The sequence below is a fragment of the Oncorhynchus tshawytscha genome, linkage group LG08 (assembly GCF_018296145.1).
Source record: "Oncorhynchus tshawytscha isolate Ot180627B linkage group LG08, Otsh_v2.0, whole genome shotgun sequence".
Classification (NCBI taxonomy): domain Eukaryota; kingdom Metazoa; phylum Chordata; class Actinopteri; order Salmoniformes; family Salmonidae; genus Oncorhynchus; species Oncorhynchus tshawytscha.
The window spans coordinates 45,097,493-45,120,946 of record NC_056436.1 but is presented as its reverse complement, the minus strand read 5'-3'; the positions used below and the strand labels follow the sequence as shown (position 1 = coordinate 45,120,946).

General features: G+C 42.9%; 1 protein-coding gene across 1 annotated transcript in view; it reads right to left on the bottom strand.

Annotated features, from left to right (window-relative positions):
- Positions 1-23,454, bottom strand: part of ros1 (c-ros oncogene 1, receptor tyrosine kinase) — a 145,800-nt gene that overhangs the window by 100,853 nt on the left and 21,493 nt on the right. The window contains exon 2 of the mRNA XM_024429697.2: positions 8,277-8,408. Within this exon, the coding sequence (XP_024285465.2) occupies positions 8,277-8,408 (132 nt within the window). The remainder of the gene's footprint in view (positions 1-8,276; positions 8,409-23,454) is intronic.

The following is a 23,454-nucleotide window of genomic DNA, read 5'->3' as shown; positions in this document are numbered from 1 at the left end:
CGTCAAAGGTAAGGCAGGAATTATATTTTTATTTCTGCGTTTTGTGTAGCGCCTGCAGGGTTGAAATATGGTTTCTCGCTTTGTTTACTGAGGTGCTATACTCAGATAATTGCATCGTTTGCTTTCGTCGAAAAGCCTTTTTGAAATCTGACATGTTGACTGGATTCACAACATGTGTAGCTTAAATTTGCTATCTTGCATGTGTGATTTAATCAAAGTTTGATTTCATAGTAATTTATATGAATTTGGCGCTCTGCATTTTCCCGAGCTTTTGGCCAGGTGGGACGCCACATATCCCAGAGAGGTTAAAACCTCTTAGAGCTACCCCCTAATTTTTTCAATTTCTGCCTGAAGACATACCCAAATCTAACTGCCTGGAGCTCAGGCACAGAACCAAGGATATGCATATTCTTGGTAACATTTGAAAGAAAACACTCTGAAGTTTGTGTAAATGTGAAGTGAATGTAGGAGATTATAACACAATATATCTGGTTTAGATAAGAGAGCAACAGAACTTGTGCAAAGTTTCAGAATGATAACTTCCAAAATGATTGTGCTACATGACATTTATCATGAAATCACCAAGGTGTCCCACACAAGTAGCCCAAATGTACCCAAGTGGCCAAATTGGTGAAGTTATACATTTGGAATGGAATAACTATATACAAAATACCAAAATGGTATTCTAACAGAAAATGTTCAGGTAGAATAGTTTCACATATGAGACCTGTATCAACAGTTATAATAAACACACACACACACACACACACACACACACACACACACACACACACACACACACACACACACACACACACACACACACACACACACACACACACACACACACACACACACACACACACACATAAGGTTGAATATATTATTATAGACCTGCTAGATCTACTGTCTCATTTATATTATGACAGACCAGCTAGATCTACTGTAAATGTTATATTACGACATTCCAGCTAGATCTACTGTCTCTATTATATTATGACAGACCAGCTAGATATACTGTCTTTATTATATTACAACAGACCAGCTGTATCTACTGTCTCCATTTCACTTTGGCCATTGTTGTGGGCCTGCCCTCCCCTCAACAGCCTCAAATAGGCTATTTCATTTCACAAATAATATTTTATATTATTCATTTCAAACAACGGCATTGGCATGAGAACTTACCAGTCCAAAACGATGTCCTCTCCTTTCAAAAAATATTCCTCCACTTGGGAATCGCTAAATGAATCGTCCTACAACAATCTCTGTCTCATTTTCTCGATCAATTTCTTCTAAAATTGTGTGTACATCTGTATATCTACACTTAGATTTAGCTTTCCCTGACTTAGTCGCCATACTGATTGATATATAAACAGCTGAAGACGCGCTTTACCAAAACAACGCTACGTGTTTCTCCTTCCGGTATGAAACTTCAATAGCGAATGACCCTCTTTACGCCAGAGTTTACGATATGGGTTGGTCTTCCAACACATAAACATTGCATATTGCCGTTTACCTCAGCTCATTGGCTATCTACCCAGATAGATTTCAAGACGATCAGTGATCATTGGGTTAAAATACAGTCAATCAGCGAAACAGCGGTCTTATCATTGGTGCACAATGATGTCATTACTTGTTGTCTTCAAATCGGTTTCTTTCAGTCAATATGTCCTGCGAAATGACCCATCAGGTTTGGTTGTGTTACAAACAAACTAGTTGATTGCAATGTAACCAAACATGACTGGAAAAGTCACGTTTCGTGTGTGTATTTACATCGAATGTGTCGTCGAAAATGGAATGAGAAGGAATTCACGACAGAAGTGGTTCGTGTTAGGCTATAAAAATGGATTTTATCAAACAAAAGACCATTCATTTTGTAACAATGAGCATTTGGATTGCAAACAGAGGAAGATCGTCAAAGGTAAACGATTTATGTTATTGCAGTTTGTGATTTTGTTACGCCTGTGCTGGTTGAAATAGTTGTTTTTTTAATGGGGCTCTATCCGCAGATAATCGCATCGTATTCTTTCGCAGTAAATCCTTTTTTAAATCTGACAACGCAGTTGGATTAGCAAGATTCTAGGCTTTCGAAACATGTGAGACACTTGTATTTTCATGAATGTTTAATATGACTATTTATGTAGCGATCACCGTATGTTGTCGAATTTAATCCCGTTAATGGGTTCGGTGCGCAGAGAAGTTAACGTAAATAATCGATACATTGAAGACGGGATGATCTGTGTTCAATACAGGAAGAAAATAATAATATGCATATCTTATCTTCTGGGGATGAGTAGCAGGCAGTTGAATTTGGGCATGCAATTCATCCGGACGTGAAAATACTGCCCCCTGTCACCAAGAAGTTAACTGGCACCGACCGCCACTGATATATAGCTAACCTAAAAGCCACTTCATAGGGGGAAGATAGTTGCCCAAGGCTTCTAGTAGGACAATTTGTCCTGTTTCACATTGACTCTACCAAGTAATCTCAGCAAGGATGCATGCTGCCAGCACTAGCACTTTAAGGGCCTGTACCACTCCTGCAGTTCATTCCCATGCTGAAATAGTTCCATCTGTAACTTGTTCTCTCTACACTAATTGGCACTGGATGACACAATTAAGTAGACTCAAAGATACTCACAGGGAAGGGAACACACGTTCATGCACACACAAACGCACACACACATGCATGCAGACACACACACAAACACACACAACCAAATCAGCATCAGTGGCCACAAATGATTGATGATCAGTGAAGCCTCTGCTCAACTGTTGCGACTCATCTGCAGAGGCGAGGCAGAGCGAGAAAGGGAGGATGGAAATGATGACCTATGACTGTAAACACATCGACCAGCATAGTCTTCGATCCTCTAACGGGCGGATGTGTAAAAATGTATCCACCCCCCATCTTCAATATCAATGCCATAAATTCCTCTTGATTGAAATGAGATAGACAAATGATGGATTGATCATACGGAATAGGTTATGCCGAAGGGTAACATGGTGTGTTTTGGGACTCTGGGGTCGCTAAAGTTTCAGGGAGGGTAGATGGACACAAATGCAGGGCACAACTGCAAGTGACTGAGGAAGAGAGAGGGATCAGAAAGAGAGAAATAGGAGGGAGAGAGAGATGGGACAGAGGGGGGAGCGAGAGAGCTGGGAGAGGAGAGAGAGAGAGATGGAACAGAGGGGGAGAGAGGGAGAGGTGGGATGGAAGGAGAGAGCAAGCCATGGGAGAGCGAGCTCTAGTTCTGAACACAAATAGACTTTGTGCTTACCATCACGTTGCAATCCTCAGTACATAATTTGAGTGGAAAGGGACAGGTGAATAATAGATCCATTGTTTATGACATGAGAAGTAGAGTAATGTACAGTACTTTTCACTTCTCATGTCAAATAGAGTCAATCCACTAAATGAGATCAATGATGTAACTAGTGTTATCGTAACCACTGACAAATAACTTCTCCATAATTGACAGGGTTGACTGGCACTATTTGAAGATGAGATACAACAGAGAAGTTGCCACAAAGAGGAAGCTTCGGATGGGTAACGAGCTTCCAAATAATTTGTTATGCACACCTCTCAAATCACTCACTGTACAAAGGCAACGGTATCAACAATTCCAGTGAATCCCAAGCTATGTAACCTCTGGCCGCCACACCTACCGATCTCCATGCATTTCATGATTTAAGTAGTGATTAATTCAACTGTCATGCAACGGTCGGTCTCTCTGGGGCATCTCCAGCACACGCCACATTCAAATGTACATTATGCCCCTGGGTTAGTGTGCTAGTCTAATTGGCATTGATAGCTTGATGGTACTAGGATCATTAGCAGGGAAAAAGCCATCAGGCCTGGGATTTGAACCCTCACGTTAGCCTCTTATTTCGTTAGCCCCCACGGTTCGCTGACCTATAGGCACAGGGAAGTGGCCATCATAGGCATGCTAAGCTTCACATACAGTGCCTTGCGAAAGTATTCGGCCCCCTTGAACTTTGCGACCTTTTGCCACATTTCAGGCTTCAAACATAAAGATATAAAACTGTATTTTTTGTGAAGAATCAACAACAAGTGGGACACAATCATGAAGTGGAACGACATTTATTGGATATTTCAAACTTTTTTAACAAATCAAAAACTGAAAAATTGGGCGTGCAAAATTATTCAGCCCCCTTAAGTTAATACTTTGTAGCGCCACCTTTTGCTGCGATTACAGCTGTAAGTCGCTTGGGGTATGTCTGTATCAGTTTTGCACATTGAGAGACTGACATTTTTTCCCATTCCTCCTTGCAAAACAGCTCGAGCTCAGTGAGGTTGGATGGAGAGCATTTGTGAACAGCAGTTTTCAGTTCTTTCCACAGATTCTCGATTGGATTCAGGTCTGGACTTTGACTTGGCCATTCTAACACCTGGATATGTTTATTTTTAAACCATTCCATTGTAGATTTTGCTTTATGTTTTGGATCATTGTCTTGTTGGAAGACAAATCTCCGTCCCAGTCTCAGGTCTTTTGCAGACTCCATCAGGTTTTCTTCCAGAATGGTCCTGTATTTGGCTCCATCCATCTTCCCATCAATTTTAACCATCTTCCCTGTCCCTGCTGAAGAAAAGCAGGCCCAAACCATGATGCTGCCACCACCATGTTTGACAGTGGGGATGGTGTGTTCAGGGTGATGAGCTGTGTTGCTTTTACGCCAAACATAACGTTTTGCATTGTTGCCAAAAAGTTACATTTTGGTTTCATCTGACCAGAGCACCTTCTTCCACATGTTTGGTGTGTCTCCCAGGTGGCTTGTGGCAAACTTTAAACGACACTTTTTATGGATATCTTTAAGAAATGGCTTTCTTCTTGCCACTCTTCCATAAAGGCCAGATTTGTGCAATATACGACTGATTGTTGTCCTATGGACAGAGTCTACCACCTCAGCTGTAGATCTCTGCAGTTCATCCCGAGTGATCATGGGCCTCTTGGCTGCATCTCTGATCAGTCTTCTCCTTGTATGAGCTGAAAGTTTAGAGGGACGGCCAGGTCTTGGTAGATTTGCAGTGGTCTTATACTCCTTCCATTTCAATATTATCGCTTGCACAGTGCTCCTTGGGATGTTTAAAGCTTGGGAAATCTTTTTGTATCCAAATCCGGCTTTAAACTTCTTCACAACAGTATCTCGGACCTGCCTGGTGTGTTCCTTGTTCTTCATGATGCTCTCTGCGCTTTTAACGAACCTCTGAGACTATCACAGTGCAGGTGCATTTATACGGAGACTTGATTACACACAGGTGGATTGTATTTATCATCATTAGTCATTTAGGTCAACATTGGATCATTCAGAGATCCTCACTGAACTCCTGGAGAGAGTTTGCTGCACTGAAAGTAAAGGGGCTGAATAATTTTGCACGCCCAATTTTTCAGTTTTTGATTTGTTAAAAAAGTTTGAAATATCCAATAAATGTCGTTCCACTTCATGATTGTGTCCCACTTGTTGTTGATTCTTCACAAAAAAATACAGTTTTATATCTTTATGTTTGAAGTCTGAAATGTGGCAAAACGTCGCAAAGTTCAAGGGGGCCGAATACTTTCGCAAGGCACTGTATATGTGCATGAATGGAGATTAATTTAAAGTAAATTAACATTCTGTATGTTTTTCCTGGAATTCATTTCAAATGTGTTTACAGAGATATGTACAGCGACACATGCAATTATATACAGTGCCTTCAGAGAGTATTCATACTCCTTTGCACACCTGGATTGTACAATATTTGTCCATTATTATTTTCAAAATTCTTTAAGCTCTGTCAAATTGGTTGTTGATCATTGCTAGACAACCATTTTCAAGTTTTGCCATAGGAACATTCTCACTGTCTTCTTGGTAAGCAACTCCAGTGTAAATTTGGCCTTGTGTTTTAGGTTATTATCCTGCTGAAAGTTGAATTCATCTTCCGGTGTCTGGTGGAAAGCACACTGAACCAGGTCTTCCTTGAGGACTTTGCCTCTGCTTAGCTCCATTTCTTTCTTGTCCTGAAAAACTCCCAACATGATGCAGCCACCACTATGCTTGAAAATATGGAGAGTAGTACTCAGTAATGTGTTGTATTGGATTTGCCGCAAACAAATCCAAAGCATGAATGCATTCATGCCCCAAAGCATGAATGCATTCTCTCCAAGAAGACGTAGCAGTCGGACGTGTTTTTGTCTTGTCCCGTCTTGTCCCGTGTACATAGTCGACTTCCTCGTTTTTCCCCGTATATATTTGAATCTCACTTTCCATCTATGAACTGAATATACTTTCCTGCAACCTGCCTCACCCAATGTGGTACAGATCTGCTATTTTTAAACTTTAGAATCGGAACCTCCATCAGAAGCTAGCCAGCTAACTAGCTACTAGCTGGTAGTCAGTTAGCCACTGCTAGCGGTCTTCACCATTAACTCAGACACCAGCCAGCTTCAGCTCGGTCAATACCTGCCAGTCTGCACAGCGCGACACCAAACCAGAGCATATCGGACTGCTTTTTCTCTACCTCTTCACCGGATGCTTTCCACAAGCCCTGGTCCATTACACCAGATCATCGCAGCTAGCTAGCTGCATTCGAGTGGCTACTGCTGGCTAACGCCTCTGTCCCGAAGCATGCACCAGTTAGCCTTGAGCTAGCCTCGAGCTAGGCACATCTCCTGGCTTGCCGAAGAGGTCTACCAGCTAATTCTTGGGCTACAATACCTCTTTTGCCAATTGGCCTGGACCGTTTATTGCCGACACAGGAGCCCCGCCGATCCATGGTCTGGTCTGCGACGTATTCGTCCGGGGTGGTTTCAAGAAGCTCTTCCGTTGCGACATCGCCGAAGGCCCATCTGCTAGCCCCGACCCACTAGCTGTCTGAATTTCCGTGTCTCCAGCTCGCCTAGTATAGTAACGACTACTGAACGGCTCCCTGACTCACCTATTGCTGCTCATTGGACCCTATGATCACTCGGCTACACATGCGTCTTTCTAATGTAAATATGCTTGTCTATTGCTGTTTTGGTTAGTTATTATTGTCTTATTTCACTGTAGAGCCCCCAGCATTACCCAAATTGCCTTAGATATCCATTTTGTCCCACCCCTCACACATGCAGAGACCTCACCTGGCTTAACTGGTGCCTCTAGAGACAAAACCTCTCACATCATCATTCAATGCCTAGGTTTACCTCCACTGTACTCACATCCTACCATACCCTTGTCTGCACATTATGCCTTGAATCTATTCTTCCAAGCCCAGAAATATGCTCCTTTTTCTCTCTGGAAACATTTATGCTCTGACTGCGCTCTGCAGTGCCTCTGTCAAGTAAGTTCATGCAGCCGTAGTTGTGGGCTACGTCCCAAATGTCACTGTATAGGGCTGTGGTCAAAAATAGTGCACTATATAGTGAAAAGGCTGCCATTTGGTACATAGCCATAGCTGTGTAATGGCAGGCAGTCGGGGCACAACAGCTTCATTAAAGGAGCTCTCACCATGGTTGATCTATTTTGGCGCTTTACCAAGGTTGAGAGGATGACTCGGCGCACGCGATATGCCCCCCCCATCCACCTACCCCCACCCACACAAACAGACTTCAACCTCCATTACCCACAACAAACCCAGTCCAATGGTGAAGTACACTGAGCAAAAATATAAACACAACATGTAAAGTGTTGGTGCCATGTTTCATGAGCTGAAATAAAAACTCCCAGAAATACGGACAAAAAGCTAAGTTCTCTCAACTTTTGTGCACAAATTTGCTTACATCACTGTCAGTGAGCCTTTCTCCTTTGCCAAGATAATCCATCCAACTGACAAGTGTGACATATCAAGATGCTGATTAAACAGCATGATCATTACACAGGTGCACCTTGTAATGGGGACAATAAAAGCACACTTTAAAATGTGCAGTTTTGTCACACGACACAATGTCACAAGTTTTGAGGGAGCATAAAGTTGGCATACTGACTGCAGGAAGGTCCACCAGAGCTGTTGCCAGAGAATTGAATGTTCATTTCTCAACCTGAAGTTGCCTCCATTGTCTTTTTGCCTTTTTGTTGCAAAAAAATAATTCTGATTGGCTGGGCCTGGCTCCCCAGTGGGTGGGGTGCAGCCCACCAATGGTTGCACCCCTGCCCAGTCATGTGTAATCAATAGATTAGGGCAGAATTTATTTATTCATTTATATTGTCTTATTTCCTTGTATGAATTGTAACTCAGTAAAAACGTTTAAATTGTTGAATGTTTATATTTTCGTTCAGAATAGATAAGCTGTACTCACTGCACATGTCCCCTTCGTCGTCGCCGAGTGGGCAGTCCATCGTGAAGTCACACAACTGTCCCAGAGGGACCCCCGGGCCATGGTGACAATGGTACTGGCCCTGGAGGGGGATGTTGTGGAAAGGGGAGAGATCTGGAGAGAAGCAAAGAGAGCGAGACAGAAACACATCTGTCAACAGAGAGAAATTAATCATCATCACAATGACATGGTTGAGGCTTGAGGGTGTCATGAAATGGACACCGTAAACAAAACTACTACCATGTACTATTTACAACAGAGAAGTGTAGTTAGCATAGATATACACACACATGTACTTTTACATATGATATTGTAACGACCCTGGGTCTATAAGCACGGAAATCGACTCTGCCACACGAGCATGCTTTTGCGGCACAGTCGATAGCGCGCCGGACCTCGGGCAAGAAGGTCGAGGGTTGAGACCTTCTCCCTGTCTGTTTCATTACCATGGTGTCAGAAGTGATCGGACCCTGCATCCACGACAGTGCGTGTGCTTGGCCGGTGAGCGCGTTCCTGTAAGACGTAGAGTCGCAAGCTAGCGCGAGGACGCGCTCTTTGAAAGTAGGGAGTTGTGTAACGACCCTGGGTTTTTCAGCGCGGAAATCGACTCTGCTGCACGAGCATGCTTTTGCGGCACGGCTCGAAGGTCGAGGGTTCGAGACCTGATCCCTGCTGTTTCATTACAATATGATCCCATGTTGTTGTGGAATGGGGAGGGATCTGGAAAAATCATAGAGAGAGATAGAAACACAGAGCAATGAGTGCTGGAGGTTAGTCTTGCGGTACTGCTGCCACCGTCAGATCACATACACTGAGTGTAAAAAACATTAGGAACATACTCTTTTAATGACATATACTGACCAGGTGTATCCAGGCGAAAGCTATGAACCCTTGCTGATGTCACTTCTTAAATCCACTTCAATCAGTGTAGATGAAAGGGAGGAGGTGTGATAAAGAAGGATTTTCAAGCCTCGAGACAATTGAGGCAGGGATTGGTATGAGTGCCTATCAGGGTAGCTGGGGGAGCAGGGTAGCCTAGTGGTTACAGTGGTGGACTAGCAACCAAAAGGTTGCAAGGTCAAATCCCTGAATTGACAAGGTACAAATCTGTCATTCTGCCCTTGAACAGGCAGTTAACCAAGGCTGTCATTGAAAATAAGAATATGTTCTTAACTGACTTGCCTAATGACATAAAGGTCAAATAAAAGAATCAGAGGGTGAATGGGCAAGACAAAATATTTAAGTGCTTATGGTGTACAAGGTTGTCAAAGGCTCTAGTCACCCAAGTCATAAACTGTTCTCTCTGCTAACACATGGCAAGCGGGCCTGGAGCGCCAAGTCTAGGACCAAAAGGCTCTACCCCCAAGACAATTTACTGCTGAACAATTCATCAAATGGCCAAAGTCTGTTTTTACACTGCTGCTACTGGCTGTTTATTATCTATGCATAGTCACTTCAGAAATGACCTCGACTAACATGTACCCCGCACATTGACTCAATACCGGTACCCCCGGTATATAGCCTCGTTATTGTTATGTCATTTTCTTCTGTTACTTCTTGATTACATTTTTTTACTTTAGTTAATTTAGTAAATATTTTCTTAACTCTATTTCTTGAACTTCATTGTCGGTTAAGGGCTTGTAAGTAAGCATTTCACAGTAAGGTACAATACCTGTTGTATTCAGCACATGTGACAAACACAAATTGATTTGAATGTGTCAAGAACTGCAATGCTGTTGAGTTTTTCACCCTAAAAAATATCCCGTGTTTCCCACAAGAATGGTCCACCACCCAAAAGACATCCAGCCAACTTGACACAACTATTGGAAGCATGTGAATCAACATGGGCCAGCATCCCTGTGGAATGCTTTCGACACCTTAGGACAAAATGGGGTGCAACTCAATATTAGGAAGGTGTTCCTAATGTTTTATACACTCAGTGTATATCGCCCATGGAGTCACATATATTGCCCCTAGAGGCCACCAGTCTACCCCTTCACTATTTATCTGACTCCCTCTCTCATACCTGCCATATACGTATCTCTACATGAACAATACAAATCAGAACAATGAAACATCTCCACAGTTATTAGCCATGTCGCCAGACTGCTGTACACCATTTAATACATAACATCATGGTGCATGTGTAAGTCTATTGTAATGCATTTGTAATGTGTCACATAATATTCTTACTTGAAATAACGGGCTGGAGGACATAATACAAACCAGCAGGGTAACACTGAAGAAAATGAATAGGAGAAGAGATTCAAACTGCATTTCTTCCAACAGATACTGTACAAAAGCTGTCAACTTCCAGTCAAGGATCAAGGAACTACCAGGGAGAAAGAAAAAAGTTAAATGTTTCGGCCCTCATCATTGAATAGTCCTACAACTGTACAGCATAGAAGTGTCTGCTGAGTTGTTTGGTTGACCCAACTGATGGGTTGTTTGGTTGACCCAACTGCTGGGTTGCAGGCTTTGGGTCAAATTGGTTTGGTTGTTTTCTGTAAAAAGAGCAAGGTTGGGTTGTTGATGCTGGGTTTTTGGTACTGAGTTATTGAGATATGACCCAGCGGGTCAGATCAGAAGACTGGAGGCATAGTTTAGTAGGAGTGTGGCTGGGGCTGTGGCAGTCATGACATTTTGTCATGCAAATGAATGCAATTATATATATATATTAAGATTAATATAATTGAACTGAATAAAATAAAATAAAAAGGGAATTTTTCCCATTCTGGGAAGGCGATAACTAGAATTTGTTTCATTTTTTAGTTTCCGCCTTATGTAGCCCCGCCCACTTGACCCAGTTCCATTCAAACGCAATTGTGTTTGTCTTTCCGTTTCACAACTTCTGTCAACGCTAGCGAATTACCTCAGAGCGGTGGCTAGCTAATAATTAAAAAATGTGCATCTTTAACACATCTTAACAAATAAACAAAAACAAAACGTGGCTCACATTTGGGAACACACACAAATGGCTTTACCAGGAGGAGGGAAAAGGATTGGAATTTTTGAAGGACACCTGAATCTGCCTATGGGGACTCTTCTCTATAAGTGTGTTAATGCTGAACAGACAATAACATCACAGCCAGTAGCATCCTAGGTCAAAATGAACTGAAATGAATATTTATTTGTGGCTGTACCATTTCAATGTATTTGAAGATAATGAGCTGATGGCCTCCCAGTGGCTGGAAGACTGTGGATACTCTGTAGACCACAGAGGCCCTGTTGTCAGTGTTGAAGAGCCCTGACAGAGTGCTGAACTACTAAGAGCTGTTGGATATCAAGTGTCCTGTCATGGGGAAGGGCTGTGATTTCTGGATGATGTCTACATTGGGAAAACCTGTGATGTATTTGTATTTATTATGGATCCACATTAGCTGCTGCCAAAGCAGCTTTTAAAATGTAAAACATTACAATACATCCACAGATTTTACAACACACTGTGTGCCCTCAGGCCCCTACTCTACCACTACCACATATCTACAATACTAAATCCATGTGTGTGTGTGTGTGTGTGTGTGTGTGTGTGTGTGTGTGTGTGTGTGTGTGTGTGTGTGTGTGTGTGTGTGTGTGTGCGTGTTTGTGTGTGTGTGCGTGTGTCTGTGCCAATGTTTGTGTTGCTTCACAGTCCCCACTGTTACATAATGTGTGTTTTATCCTTTTTTAAAATCTAATTTTACTGCTTGCATTAGTTACTTGATGTGGAATAGAGTTCCATGTACTCATGGCTCTATGTAGTACTGTGTGCCTCCCATAGTCTGTTCTGGACTTGGGGACTGTGAAGAGACCTCTTGTGGCATGTCTTTTGGGATATGCATGGGTGTCCGAGCTGTGTGTCAGTAGTTTAGACAGCTTGGTGCATTCAACATGTCAATACGTCTCATAAATAAAAGTAGTGATGAAGTCAATCTCTCCTCCACTTTCAGCCAGGAGAGATTGACATGCATATTATTAATATTACTATCTGTGTGCATCCAAGGGCCAGCCATGCTGCCCTGTTCTGAGCCAATTGCAATTTTAATTTTAATTAAAATTTCTTTGTGGCACCTGACCACACAACTGAACAGTAGTCAAGGTGCGATAAAACTAGGGCCTGTAGGATCTGCCTTGTTGATAGTGCTGTTAAGAAGGCAGGGCATCGCTTTATAATAGACAGACTTCTCCCCATCTTAGCTACTACTGCATCAATATGTTTTGACCATGACAGTTTACAATACAGTTTTCCTCTGAGCAGTTTAGTCATCAACTTGCTAAATTTCCACATGATTTACTACAAGATTTAGTTGAGATTTAGGGTTTAGTGAGTGTTTTGTTCCAAATACAATGCTTTTAGTTTTAGAAATATTTAGGGCTAACTTATTCCTTGCCACCCACTCTGAAACTAACTGCAGCTCTTTTTTGAGTGTTGCAGTCATTTCAGTCGCTGTTGTAGCTGACTTTCTGGCTTTACTCAAAGTCAGTGGCATGTCGTTAGTAAAACGTGAAAAAAGCAAGGGCCCTAAACAGCTACCCTGGGGAATTCCTTATTCTAACTGGATTATATTTGATAGGCTTCCATTAAATAACACCCTCTGTGTTCTGTTAGACAAGTAAATCTTTATCCACATTATAGCAGGGGGTGTAAAGCCATAACACATACGTTTTTCCATTAGGAGACTATGATCAATAATGTCAAAAGCTGCACTGAAGTCTAACAAGACAGTCCCCACAATCATTTTATCATCAATTTCTCTCAGCCAATCATCAGTTATTTGTGTAAGTGCTCTGCTTGTTGAGTGTCCTTCCCAAGCATGCTGAAATTCTGTTGTCAATTTGTTTACTGTGAAATAACATTGTATCTGGTCAAACACAATTTTGCCAGAGATTTACTACGTGTTGGTAACAGGCTGATTGGTCAGCTATTTGAGCCAGTAAAGGGGGCTTTACTATTACTCGGTAGCTGTGAGTGATTTAATCAATAAACGAAACATGAACAACGCACAGACATTAAACTGAAACAATAACGCCTGGGGACGGAACCAAAAGGAGTGACATATACAAGGAAGGAATCAGCGAGGTGATGGAGTTCAGGTGAGTGATGATGCGCAGGTGAACGAAACGATGATGACAGGTGTGCGCCATAACAAGCAGCCTGGTGACCTAGAGGCCGGAGAGGGAGCACACGTGACAGTACCCCCTCCACGACTCGTGGCTCCAGCTGCAGGACGCTGACCAAAAGACGATCCCGTGGACCAGGAGTTGGACTGGTCACCTCTGCAGAGGTGAAGGAAACCTGTCAATCCGGCTGAGACACAGGAGCATGGCGACCTATAGCGCTGGAGAGAGAACATACCTGACAGAACCCCCTTCCCGGCGGGTTCGGCTCCAGTCACAGGACGCCAACCCAGGGGACAATCCCGGGGATTAGGAGTGCACCGGTCACCCGTGCTGATGCATGGGAACCTGTCGCCGGCTGGGACGCGTGAATCTGACAGGGGGCTGAGGCAGGAGAACCTGACGATCTAGCTGAGGCACGAGAGCCTGACGAGCTGGTGGAAGCAGGAGAGCCTAGCGTTCCGGGGAGGGCATGAATTCCCGACGAGGCAGGGGAGCCTGACGAGCTGGCTGAGGCATGAGAGCCTGACGAGCCGGCTGAGGCATGAGAGCCTGACGAGCCGGCTGAGGCATGAGAGCTTGACGAGCCAGCGGAGGCAGGGGAGCCTGGTGATCTGGCTGAGGCATGGAAGCCTATTGCTGCTCCCGGACCTGACATCATTCCACCTGACACAAAAAAATATAAATGCTCCCTGATGCTTCCCTTAGGTGAGGCGTTATTTTGTAACGGTGTGCGCTGAAAGTCGGGAAGCAAGTTCAGGGAGTGAGTGATTTAATTAATAAACGAAACACGAAAAACGCACAGACATACATCTGAAACAGAAACAATAACATCTGGGGAAGGAACCAAAGGGAGTGACACGTATAAGGAAGGTAATCAGGGAGGTGACCTAGATGCCGGAGAGGGAGCACAAGTGACAGTAGTGGAATGACTTTAGCTTCCCTCCCTGTGAAGGTGGTGTAGGGTACACCCCAACTGCAACCATGTGGCTACAACATGCAGGTGCAAATTGGTATGTTTTGCACAGGACTGGAAGAAAGTAAGGTGGTCATCTGGACTCCGTCCCAGCAAGTTGTCGTTCCTGCCCCCTATCATGCACAGTTCTGTGCAGAGGCTGTCTTGAGGTTGAATGCATTCTACTTAACACACATGCTGCCATTTATTGTTGAGGAGTATCAGTCAGGCAGATTGTCACTCAGTGACAAGTATATACAACTCTGTAGAAGTATGTAGTCAGATATCTCTCCTGTTTGCAGATGCTATTAACAAATTGTTAAAAAGCCTGACTTAATGCGTCAACAGTCACAGTATTGTGGAAATTGTTTTTATGGGTTTGCTTTTTATTAATATTAATGAGTATGTAAAACAAATAATTCAGTTGTTATATAATTAATTTAAATGTATTTAACAACACTTTTAACACAACTTTAATACATATTGGGAAATTGACCCTGCGAATGGCATTTCACTGGTCAGTTCATTCAGCATCTTCATTGATGATATCACCACGCAGGTTACACAGGGCAGCACAGATTCAAAGTATTTTGTCCATTTTAGATGAGAGGTTGATTGGCACACGGTGACAGTACCCCTTCCACGACGTGCGGCTCCAGCCGCAGGACGCTGAAATACGCGTTTCACATGAACCCTCACGTTAGCTATCCATTTTGTACATGTGGTGTCTTCCTCTGACAGATGTGTGCCTCTTTGTGACCTTCCTCTCGTGCAGCAGATCACGGTCAGCCATGACCTCGTCACCTGGAAAGAGGTACTCCAGGAACCCAGAATCCGATGTTACATATTTGTCGCTACATCTACCTTCATATGCTGAGGAAATGAACATCACAAGGTGCAATGGCCACCAGGTATTTGATAGTGTTCTGGGCGTAGTAATGGCTGAATGACTCTCCCCTTGAATCCAGATTCTTGCTCTTTTGTAAAGCAGTTTCTGAGCAGTTTGTTCCTGGGTAGTGGTCCTTAAAACATTGTGGCATTGTAGCACGGATGGTTTCCCTTGGCAACCATGGAATTTCCTCAGATTCTTTTCCATCATGCCAATCCAATAACTAATCACTCGACTGACAATACTCTAGAAAACACCAAAACCTTCTGCACAAGTCCTGCTGCAGCAAGTTGAGCTACAGCTTCATCAGTATCATCAAGAGTTGGCCTGTCAGGTCTAACTGAAAGCTGCCTTTGTAGAGGGATAGAAGACGTTCCGCCAGGGTAGAAAAGGCAGCAAGAGACAAGCCTGTATGCAGTCGACAGAGTGCTTCGTTCCTCAGCAGGGTTTTGTAGAGAGGTGTTGCTGGGCACTGTGTCCGTGCCTCACAGGTAGTGGGCTTTACATGATCATCTGAGTTGTAGTTGTGATCACTTAGAGATGGGTCTTCCCATTGAGTTTGGGCATCCTTCTCTGAAGGCATATCCATTCCTTCTATTTGTGTTGGCCAATCCCCATTTTCAATTTGGTGAACATTTGAGCCTGTTGTGTCATCTGTTAATAAATTAGTATGGCTTGTTAAACAAGTCAATGGACAATTAATAAGAAATCCGTACAATGAAACACCATACTGCATGAACGCTCCTAATAATATTTAATAATCATAATAATTAAGTACAGTATATATCAAATGGGATTTTTTTATTGAGTTGTATAGGAAATAAATGGTGCTATCATGAGACTGTGCTTAGATACAAGAGCAAGAGGGAGACACAAAATGAGAGCAGGCAAACTGCTCAAGCGTTTGGCTTTCCTGTCACTGATGACTGCCTGACCAACACACGTTGCTTCTTCACGAGTGGAGCATCGCAGCCAAGCCATTTTTCTAGGTAAAGATGCTCCACCGTAGGCTTCTTGTCAAAGAAGTGGTAGGAGCACACAAAGGGATATTTTGGTGGTTTCTTTAGGTTCAACGCTTTGATGCAGAGCCTCAAAGACTGCATCTTTAGGAGGTGGATGCGGGTCATATGGGGCTCCACATGTACATTCAGATTGACATAGAGGTTGGTGTTCAAAACATTGTTGTTGTAAAAACTGCCTCCTCCTCATACTGAACATATAATGCTTGTCATGTTGATCGATTTTACGATTTTGTGCGGTTCTGCCAGTGTAAAACAATCAAGATCTGAAATAAAAGTACCACTTTTGCTGCTTTCGCCTCCCTCCACTAGCATGCGCTAGCGTTGTTGGAAATAGAAACATAATTGCAACTAACTCGCCGCGATCACTGTGACGTTCCAGAATAAGGCATAATATGGGTATGGGGGTTCTAAATGTAATGTCTTAAATGCTTTGAATTAATCATCACCTTTGAAAGCGCTGTCCATTTCGTTGTGTTATACTTTGAAACAACATCCACAACAACCATGCTTTCCACTCAGTTTCAACCTGCTGTTGAGCTTCTTTCTTCAAATTGATCATCACAGTGAGGTGAGTTTTAAAATAATGTTACTGTTTTGATGATCAGTGTTTGATGTGATTTTTGATTGCATTTGCATTGATTTCATAGTGCTTAGCGGGACAATAGATCCCTGAGTACCAGGCCATTAGTGACCTGACGGTTCATAGCAAATTGGGTACTACTAACGCATTGTTAGAATACCAACTTATTATAATAGGTAATAAATAATTGTAATATCCAGGAATACTGTGTCAAATGAAAACTATTAAGGAAAACTATTATTTGCAGTATATAAACATAATAAGATAAACAGGAACAACGTTTATTCTTACGGGTAGCCAATAAAATATATCTGAAAGCCACACCCCTAATAAACCATGGCTCCTGGAAATAACAAAAGGATTAAATAAAATGTAAAGAAACTCTGTCATCAACATTGTAAAGTCTGTGACAATGTATAACACAAGGATAATCCATAACTCTAGCCATAAATATCTGAACTCATCATAAATCACGTAAACTCTGACAGTCGCGTTTTGCATACAGCGACATTACCATAGGACAAGGACCACATACAGTAGGCTGGCACAGGGGCATAGAATTTCTGACAAATGTGTGATGTCACCATGATACCATGGCCATCAGTCGGGAGCATTGATATGGTAGCTGTGGAAAATTTGCATATCTATGCAAATTGTAAAACAGAAGCATCAGCAGACAGACTTGATTGAGTCGCAAATGGCACCCTATTCCCTAAGTAGTGCACTAGTTTTGACAAGGCCCATAGGGACTAGGGTGACATTTGGAATTCAGCCTTGTAAAAACTGACAACTCGCTCTGAGTTCGTCATCGGAAGCTGATGATTGTAGATAAAGGGAGAACAAAAAGAAAAGCAGGAAGCTTGCTGATGGGGATCACTTTTTCCATTTACATAGGGAAGAAAGAAAGAGCGATATTATCGCAGATGGCTGCGTCCGCATACAGTACCATAGTTTGCCCTTGATTTGTGTGAGACAATATAAGATTAAGTTAGGCCTGAAAACCTGAGAATATGAGTACACACCAAAGAAACACCACAGACAGTGAGTTCTACACTTCCAATTGAATAAAAACCAGGTGGTGTAGGAATATAACGATGTATGTGTCATAGTATAAATGCAAATTACAAAAATTGCTCCAATAGATAGGGCACTATATAGGGAATAGGCTGCCATTTGGGACATATCTCTATGCTTTCCCCCCACCTGTTAGCACAGTAGGGTATACCCGCAAATAAGGACTTTTTTCGCACAATGACCTTCAATTATGTTCAGAAAAACATCTCAGCAGTGACTGCCTCTGGTGTTAGGTCTTTATTTCTCCCAACACTTGGCTAGAAAGCCTCATTTATATACAGTGAAAAACAAAACACCACCTCATGTAATCCCCATGGCAGTTAATGACTCCCTGGTTGCTTACTGTGAAGAACTGACAATTCCACAACTTGATTAGAAAACAAAACAGGATTTCTAGACCCTAATCTACACCTCATTATCACACCTCGCCTTGAGACATAGCTGTTTAACACTTACGGCTGTAGTCCACAGCCAGGTATCATTAGCACCATCAACCCTCTTATAGAATTTGGAGCTAGCTATTTACCTGTCTCATCTGAGAGTTTCAGTATCGATTGAGTTTGAGGAGGCCATGTTGAAATCCAAAGCAGACCTCTACCTTTGACTTCAGTTCACAGAGCAACTGACTGTGGCCAGGCAGACACATACCTCCGAGCTGACCGCAGTTGGTCTGCCTTAATCACGCTTGTCAGATTCTGAAAATGCGGAAGGTGCGAGACAAAGCGGGAGGTGCAAGACAAATTGCCTAGGGGAGTCAGCGGGTTTTGTTATCCCAATCGCCCACAGCTCTGTGCTGGCTCTGAGGAATGATGTATGTGGGGAGGAAAAGGCAAAGAGATGGCAGGAAAGGCCACTGTGGCTGCCAAACCTCACTGACGAATGGCAACATTGTCGCCGAGTGGATTCTGTCTCATTCTGGAGAATGAGTAATATCTGTCCACTTGAAATGAGGACTCTCATCTCAGCTGGCAAAATTGATTGATGTTACAAACATAAAAATTAGGTCTGGTTGGAATAACGTTGTTATGATTGTCCTGTGAGGATCCGAATGGGTCAGATCAGCTTGGCAATGGATGACAGTTGTCATGGTTCCCATTCTACTGCAGGTTGGGGTGACTCTTAGTTTTCTTTTGATCACGGCTTCCGAGAACCCCCTTATTCTAGGGCACACCTGACTAGCGCTACATAACCCCCTACTCTCCTGATCCACGGGGCACCTACTAGACGGGGGTAAGATTTGCCAGAATAAATGTTTAAAACCCCCACCTACAGCCTCGTCACTTCCCCCTGCATCCATTGAAGACCAATACTTCTCCTCTCTCCCTACTGAATACTTCGACCTCTGGAATGCCTTCAATAAGAGGCAAGCCACCACCCTCCCTCATCATTGTCCATAAGACTGCGCCATAGAACTCCTACCCGTCTTTACTCCCTCTCGATCCCTGAAGCTGCAGTCATGGACAATTACATCCAGAACTTGCTGGAGGCAGGTTTCATTTGCTCCTCAACATCCCCGGCTTGTGCAGGTTTCTTCTTTGTGGGAAAGAAGTATGGAGGTCTGCATCCCTGCATCGACTACCAAGGGCTGAACAGGATCACGATTAAGAACTGTTACCCCGCTACCCCGGATGTCCGCCACCTTGTAGCTGGCACAGGGGGCCCAATTCTTCACCAAACTGGACCTCCGCAATGCTTACAATCTTGTGAGAATCAGGGAGGGAGATGAATGGAAAACTGCATTTAACACCCCTAGTGTCCACTGAGTATTTAGTCATGCAATTCGGATTATCGAACTCATCGGCAGTCTTCCAAGCATTGGTCAATGACACTCTTTGGGATATGTTGAATCGGTTCGTCTTTGTTTACCTCTATGAACATCCTGGTCTTCTCCAAGACCCTTCCAGAACACATTCTGCACGTCCGCCAAGTCCTCAGGCGCCTCATGCAGAGTCAACTACATTGAGAAGTGCGAGTTCCATGTATCCAAAGTCTCTTTCCTGGGCCACATTTTCTGTACTGCCGGCATCCAAATGGACCCATTAAGGTTAGGGTGGTCACTGACTGGCCCTGTCCCGCCTCACTCAAACAAGTCCAGCAGTTCCTCAGGTTTGCCAATATTTACAGCCGTTTTATACAAAACTTTGGTACAGTGGCAGTGCCTCTCACGGCCCTAACCCGCAAGTCCCAGACCCATTTTGGTTGGGACCCTACGATGTAGGCAACCGGGAGCTCTTGGTAGTCTAATGGGCCTTTGAGGGGTGGAAACTCCGGTTAGACGGGGCATCCTTTTGTGATCTGGACAGACCATAAGAACTTGGTCTCCATTCAAGAAGCCAGGAGGTTAAACACTTGCCAGGCTATGTGGGCTCTGTTTTTTTTAACAGGTTTAACTTCACTCTAGTCTATAGCCCAGGATCCATGAATCAGAAAGCAGATGTCATGTCCCGCCAACACAATGCCTCTAACGAGGAGAGGGACTCCAAGCTCATCATCCCCAGCTCGAGCATTGTGGCTCCTGTCTTATGGAGTATAGAGACCACGGATCGACAAGCCCAGACCCGAGATCCTGAACCTGGCGGGTGTCCCACTAGCATACTTTAAGTTCCGCGATGAGCCCGTTCTCAAGTGCTACAATGGGGGCTCTCCTCTAAATTAACTGGGCATTCAGGGGTTAATTGCACAATGGAGATCCTGAGGCGAAAACTCAGGTGGCCCAACATAATTGAAGATGTGAGATCCTTTGTTGTGGGCTGTTCCACCTGTGCCCAAAGTAAGTACTCACAACAGGAAGGGGCTGTGTTGTTCCAACCTCTGCCCATCCCCGGCCGTCACAACTGTAACCACACCTCTCTCACCCACAGAGGGGAGTAGGGAGCTGCTGGGGGGTTGACAGTTCACACCCTGTTGTAAGTTCAAGGAGCGAGAACATCCCTCTAAATTTCACAGAGGAATATGCTTGTCTACACAGAGGTTTCCCGCCAAAAGAACACGTTCTAAAGTGAATACTGGGACAATATTTCATAAGAACTTTGGGAATAGTCTGTTGTTAGCTGTAGAAAAGTCGTGTCATTTTGGTTTTTATTTTGTGATGTCATTAAAAAGGTTATAAAGGAAATACTGTAACTTGAAAAGTATATACACTACATGTAAAAAGTCTCCATCCTCTACGTTGTATATGACATATGAAAAATGATGAACATATTTTTGTTAAGATATGAATGTGTTTTTAGGAGCCATGAGATCATATGTCTCCTATAAATTTTGCATAGTAAGTAGCCACGCCCCGAGTGAGGTCAGAGAGCGTGTCAGCCTGACAGAAATGTCCCTTTCTACCAGAGTGCATAAAAGGTTCGGTAAAGAAATTAACACCAGAGCAGGAAAGACGGAGAGCTGTAGCCCATGTCTAAAGCGGTTTGAACTCTGAATATCAACACAAATCACTGGTACAGTTGATTAGCTGTCCTAAAAAAAGCTGTCCCTAGAAAATTGAATTTAAGTGGGACCACTGTACTACTCTCCTCACCCAATGGAACCATTGACACGGCTGTCTAGCCTATCTTCAAAGGAGCATCGTCCAGAGTGAACAACAGTAGAAAAGACGGATCCGAACCCTTTCGGACAATCAAAGCCTTACAAGCATGCCGCTGAAAGGCCCATCCTCCTTCCTAAGGAGGGCTGGTTCCAACAGAGATAGACGGTGAATGAAGGCATTCACACGTAAATACATTCATGATTTCCTTCTCCAAACAAGTGGCAGTTTGTGTGCAAAGTATATGATTACTGTGAGAATAGTTTCTCAAAGGTATCAACGAAAAGTGTCTCTTTCTCTCCCTCTCCATGTTGTTGTGTAAAAAGCCACCATGTTGTGTCATTCAGCTAAGGACCTTTTCCTAATGTGTTAAGTGTTTATGTTTATCATGTTATTATTTAGTTATCTAGTAAATAAATAATTTAACTGATTTGTGTAGTACTGAATCATAAGTAAGGCTGGGGTTTTAGCAGATGCAGGAGGTTACAACTGTTCAGAATGATGATATGATAAGAGGTAATGATTAACCTGTCTAGGACTCCAAATAAAAATCAACAGAAATCAAATTTCTCAAATTTTACAGATAAAATTCTCATTAATCCAGCCACAGTGTCTGATTTCAAAAATACTTTACAGCGAAAGCTCCACAAATTATTATGTTAGGTCATGACCAACTCCCAAAAAAACCCAGCCATTTTTCCAGCCAAAGAGTCACAAAAAGCACAAATAGCACAAATAGAGATAAAATTAATCACTATCCTTTGATGATCTTCATCAGATGACAATCATAGGACTTCATGTTACACACTACATGTATGTTTTGTTCGGTAAAGTTCATATTTATATCCAAAAATCGTATTTTACATTGGCGTGTTACGTTCAGTAGTTCCAAAACATAGTGATATTGCAGAGAGCCACATGAATTCACAGAAATACTCATTATAAATGTTGATGAAAATACAATTTTTAGACATGGAAATATAGATACACTTCTCCTTAATGCAACCGCTGTGTCAGATTTCAAAAAAACAATCTGAGAACGGAGCCCAAACCAGCCAGAGAAATATCAGCCATCTTGGGTAGTCAACATTATTCATAAACAGCATTATAAATTTTCACTTACCTTTGATGACCTTCATCAGAACTTTCCCCCCCAGGAATCGCAGTTCCACAATAAATGCTTGTTTTGTTCGATAATGTCCATCATTTATGTCCATTTATGTCCAATAGCTTCTTTTGTTAGGGCGTTGGGTAAACAAATCCAAATACGCGATCTGGTCCATTCGGACAAAACGTTCAAAAAGTTATATTACAGGTCAAAGAAACTTGTCAAACTAAGTAGAGAATCAATCTTCAGGATGTTTTAATCATAAATGTTCAATAATATTCCAACCGGAGAATTCCATTGTCTGTTGAAAAGCAATGGAACGACAGCTGCCTCTCAAGTCAAAGCGCGTGACTGAGAACGAGGATGTAGGCTGACCACTGACTCAAAGAGCTCCCATCCGGCTCCACATCACAGTAGAATCCGCATTCAAGTTTCTAAAAACGGTTGACATCTAGTGGAAGCCTAGGGGGTGAGTTCAAAAACTACAAACCTCAGATTTCCCACTTCCTGTTTGGATTTTTTCTCAGGTTTTTGCCTGCCATATGACTTCTGTTATACTCCCATACATCATTTAAACAGTTTTAGAAAGTTCAGTGTTTTCTATCCAAAGCGACACATATGGCTCACTTTTTCTCATGCTGCTTAGGTCTAGGTCTCATGCAGCTTAGGTTTCACCTCATGACGTAATTTCCAATATCACTACCCAGAATCAGGAAGCCACTATTTCAGTCCTGCCATTTGATTTGTTATTTCTTGATGGTGTATTTTACAGCAGTCACCGGTGGACAACGTCTGTGGCAATAAGGAACATAGCTCGGCTCTCTTATGAAATGCTGATTGCCTGGTCCTGTTAAAGTGATGATGCACTGTGAGATTATTGCGAAACAAGGAATGATGGATCACTAG